Here is a 5,000-nt window from a genome sequence, read left to right as displayed (position 1 = left end):
CATCCTTATTTTGTTGCAAATTACAAGATATCTCAAAACATTTACCCGAGAATGACACAGCAATTTGCAATTCGAAAGAGGGTAAAGTTTCAATCACTGCAATTAAGAGCAAATTTTTTTTTTTTTTCAAATCTGTGAATTTTTCGATAAGTTAACAGCCGTTTTTCAACACAAGATGATAAATAGCGGAACTTTCTGAAAACATTTCGGAGATTTTTGAAATCAAGATTATTGTCATTATTATCATAGTCATTATTACTCATATTTATTGTCATCATTATTATTATTTTTGTTATTATTACTCATTTTCTTCTTGTCTTTATCCTCATCACCAACATCATCACCATGATTCTTCTTATCATTATTATCAATATAATTGTTTTATCATCATCATAGTAGTAAATAGTAAAATCAGTAGTAGTAATAATAGTATTAGCTTTTTGTATCATTACCAATATAATTATCATTCTTTAATCTTCAATATTGATGTCATTGGTATTTTATATCATATATGTATGTAGTGCAGTGACAATCATCGTTATCATCATTATTATAATCATTTTGATTATTATCATTATCTTGATTATCATTATTATTATCAATATCATTACTATTAGCATCATTATTTTGATTATCCTCATTATTATTACTATTACCATTATAAGTACTATTATTATTACTATTATCATTATCATTATAAGTACTATTATTATTACTATTATCATTATTATTCTTATCACTATTATTATCATTATCATCATTATCGTAATCATTATCATTATTATGTGTATGACTATCATTCTTATTATTATCATTATTATCATTACTTTTACCAATAATAATTCCAATCTTGATATTTTGATAAATCAATTAAGAAGAGACCAAAAGGACAACGATAAAGAAACAAAAAAACAAAAAACAAACAAACAAAAAATATGACAAAAAGAAAACGCATTTTTGATAATTCCATTTCTTTTTTTTTAATCGTTTTAGATTAATAATATTCAATCAATTTTTTTTTTCAAAGCTTGTAGAGGATATAGAATATTGATACGATGAGTCGAATCATTTTAATTTCTTATCAAAGTAATCTTGATGTGAATATGAATTGTGATTATTAATAATTTTGCTTTGGTTGAGAAGAACATTCGGATTTTATCTATTATGTGTCCTCGTGTCCAATTATTTGATAACTGATCGTCAATCTATTCATATTTCAACCTCTCGTGGTAACTCGTGCTAAAAAGAAAAACGATTTTGAGATAAATATTTTTAATGAAAGTATCACGTTATCAATACATTATTTTAACCTACGCATTATCACAAAAGTCTAAGCATTGCGCCCGCCCGGTTTCAGGTTGCTGTAGCTGTGTGGGCGTGTCTCATGGGCGCCCTCGAAGCAGCCGCCCTCCCTGCTGCCGGACCGAGAGCAGAAGCAGAAGCAGAGGCGAAAGCAGAGCCCTTCCACCTCGGTGCCTTGAGTCTGCCGCTTCTAGGAGGGTAAGTAAGGATGGGAGTGAAAAGGTGGTGCTGGAAGGGGAAGCGGAAGAAAAGGTGGTGCTGGAAGGGGAAGCGGAAGAAAAGGTGGTGCTGGAAGGGGAAGCGGAAGAAAAGGTGGTGCTGGAAGGGGAAGCGGAAGAAAAGGTGGATATTGGCGGAGGTGGAGGAAAGCGGAAAGGGGAATGTAGGAGAAAGAGAAGGGAGAAGAGTGGATAAAGAGGGAGGAAGAAAGTGAGAGAGGAGGCGGAGGAGAGGGAGACGGAAAGTAGAAAGAAAGAGTAAGAAGAAGAGGGTAAAGAAGAAGGAGAAAGATAATATAAAAAGAGTTAAAAGAAGAGAGGGAGAAAAAGGAGAAGACGAAGACGAATGAGAAACAAGCGGGGAAAGAATAATTTAACCTTACCTTGAGTTAGGTCTCGCCTCATCAAGTCAAAATCCCTATAACTTGTCTTTGAATTATCAAAGAGCAACGTTTTCTGTGTCCGCTAAAATGACCGAAAGGAAATTAAAGACAGAGGAATGAACACTCCATAAAGGTTTCGATTATATATTTATTTTCAGTTTTCAGATTGATTTTTGAAACTTTGATCTAACAAAAGCGTCCGGGAATGAAGAAATTAATTAAATTATCCGTTTTGAATCAAACCTTAGACATTCGTATGATCCAGAGTGTTGAAAAAAAAAAAAGAAAACAAAAATCAGACTAAAATTTCTGTTAACCGAGGGAGGCGGAAGAAGAATCAGGAATATCGTATTAGACTCCGTGACGATTGAAGAAGATTTAGTATTATGAGGTGGAGGAGAAGGAGAAGGAAAAGGAGAGGGAGGAGGAGAAGAAGGAGAAGAGGGAGGAGGAGGAGAAGAGGGAGGAGGAGGAGGAGAAGAGGGAGGAGGAGGAGAAGGAGAAGAGGGAGGAGGAGGAGAAGAGGGAGGAGGAGGAGGAGGAGAAGAGGGAGGAGGGGAAGGAGAAGAAGAAGGAGGAGGAGAAGAGGGAGGAGGAGGAGGAAAAGAAGGAGGAGAAGAGAAGAAGGAGAAGGATATAAAGGAGAAGAAGAAGGAGAAGAAGGAGGAGAAGAAGGAAAAGAAGAAGAAAAAACAAGAAAGAAAAAGGAAAGGAGAGACTTGAAAAAGAAGAGGAAGAGAAAAGAAGAAAATAAAAGAGAAGTGAAAATAAAAAAATAAAACATAAGAGAAAAAAAAAATTGTGTCCTCAATGCATTGCAACATAAACGGAAGGCATATGCAATATCCGTTCAACAAAGGCATATGGCAAATATCGCAATAGATTTCCTCTTCGTCAAATTGATCAATATTCTAATCCCATTTTTCACTCCAACAGAGAAGTAATCACACAACCAGGAAGTTATATCAAAATGATATTAAAAGACCACCAGTACTAGATATATTCGTTTTTTTTTTAATGAATGTCCATGAAAATATGTTTTGTTCTTATCTTTTTTTTTATTATATGGTTGTTATTGCATAGTTATTTTATTATGCGATAAAGCAATGGACGAGAGATTATATTTCTGGTCTTGTATATACGATACCTTATAACTTTAATATCTTATATCGTAGAATTATACTTACAATTGCATATTTTATACCTTATACTTTAATGTTATACACTTATATAATATAATTATACTTAAAATTGCATATCATATGCCTTATACTTTAATATGTTATATCCTTATATCATATAATTATATTTATAATTGCATATCATATACCTTATACTCTTGCGCATTTCCCTATACCTTAAACTCGTATACTTTTGACTGATATGAAAATAATCTTATCTTTTCATCGCTTTCTCTCCTTATTTTCTGTTTCTAACCCTTTCCCTCCGTCCCTCCCTTCCTCTCTCTCTTATTTGTTCATTTTCTGCTTCATTGATCCTTCTCCCTAACACATTTTCATCGTTCACTCTCTCTCTCTCACTTCCATTGCTCACTCTCTTTCTCATTTTCGTCGCCCTCACTCTCTCTTTCTCTCATCTCTCATCCCTTTTTCTATATATTTCTCTTTTTTTCCTTTCTATCTCTTTCTAACCATCCTCTTCTCACCTCCAACCCATCATCGCTCGCCCCTCTCTTCTCATTCTACTACCCTCCCCTCCCTCTCCCATTCCCCACTCTTTCTTCCTCCACTTTCTCTCCATCCCCTATCCTCTCCTTCTCTCCCCTCCCCCCTTTCCACTCCCTACCCTTTCCTCCTCCTCTCCCCTTCCCCCCTGCCACTCCCTACCCTCTCTTCCTCCTCCCCTCCCATTCCCTACCCTCTCCTCCTCCTCCCCTCCCCTCCCACTCCCTACCATCTCCTCTTCCCCTCTCCTCCCCTCCCTACCCTCTCCTCCCCTCTCTCCCGTCCACTCCCTACTCTCCTCCTCCCACTCTCCACTCCTACCTCTCCTCCTTCCTCCCCTCCCCTCCCACTCCCACTCCCTCCCCTCCCCTCCACCTCCCTCCTTCCTCCCCCACTCTCCTCCCTTCCACCTCCCCTCCCCTCCCACTCCCTACCCTCTCCTCCTCCTCCCCTCCACCCTCCTCCCCTCCCTCCCCTTTCCCCTCTCCCCCTCTTCTCCCCTCCCCTCCTCCCCTCCCTCTCCATCCTCCTCCTCCCACTCCCCTCTCCTCCCTCTCCTCCTCTCCTCCCTCTCCTTCCCTCCTCCTCCCTCTCCTCCTCCCTCTCCTTCCCTCCCCTCCTCCTTCCCCCCTCCTCCCTCCCTCACCTCCACTCCTCCCCCCTCTCCTCCCTCTCCCTCCCCTCCTTCCCCCCCTCCCCCTTACCAGGCTCTACGGGGGCTACGGGGGCTACGGCCTCGGCTTGGGAGTCGGCGGGCTGACTGGCCTGGGCGTCGGAGGACTGGGTGGTCTCGGTCTCGGTGGACTGGGTGGTCTCGGTCTCGGTGGTCTGGCTGGTCTCCACGGTCTCAGCGGTCTCTATGGACTGGGTAGCTTGGGTCTCAGTGGCCTGTATGGTCTCGGTCTCGGTCTCGGCTTGGGATGGTGAGGTTTCGGTGAGTGGGTTTTTATTTTCTTTTTTTTTCTGTATGTTGTTTTACTGATATTTGTGTTATAGTATTAATGAGAATCATCGTTATCATCTTTTTTTTTTATCAACTAACTAAAATTAGATCTGGTACCATCATTATTATTATTGGTATAATCCTTAATATAATTAGGTTAACATGACGAAGAATCACAGTTTTCCTAAAACGTTAATAATCCATTCATATTTACAGGTAAACCTACTATCATAAGGTCTTCTCAACGCACGTCAACTCATCCCGCCTGTTCTTCATGTTTTTCTCGTGGCTACGTAGATATTAAGACATTTTTTCCTGTTTTCCTGTGAGAAGAAAGTCAACGCCTTAAGAATTCTCTGCTGTTGGGTGCAAGATTCCCTGTTATAACGGCTCATCCTGCGACGTGATTGGCTAAGAAGCTTGGGAATTCGTGCCTAGTCGTTGGTTGGTTGGTTGGTTTGAATTTGGA

The 5,000-nt window shown here is 39.8% G+C and overlaps 1 protein-coding gene across 1 annotated transcript in view; it reads left to right on the top strand.

Moving 5' to 3' along the window:
* LOC122254146 (uncharacterized) overlaps window positions 1–5,000 on the top strand; it is a 7,059-nt gene that overhangs the window by 1,030 nt on the left and 1,029 nt on the right. Inside the window, exons 2-4 of the mRNA XM_043017681.2 lie at window positions 1,358–1,500; window positions 4,296–4,522; window positions 4,748–5,000. The exon at window positions 4,748–5,000 is cut by the window's right edge and continues 1,029 nt beyond it. Coding sequence (XP_042873615.2) covers window positions 1,358–1,500; window positions 4,296–4,515 — 363 coding nt within the window. The 3' untranslated portion in view covers window positions 4,516–4,522; window positions 4,748–5,000. The remainder of the gene's footprint in view (window positions 1–1,357; window positions 1,501–4,295; window positions 4,523–4,747) is intronic.

Source organism: Penaeus japonicus, unplaced genomic scaffold, assembly GCF_977035675.1.
Source record: "Penaeus japonicus unplaced genomic scaffold, GWHDUDI00000001_assembly GWHDUDI00000002, whole genome shotgun sequence".
Lineage (NCBI taxonomy): Eukaryota > Metazoa > Arthropoda > Malacostraca > Decapoda > Penaeidae > Penaeus > Penaeus japonicus.
Note: the sequence above shows the minus strand (reverse complement) of the source record. Positions and strands in the feature narration are given on the sequence as shown.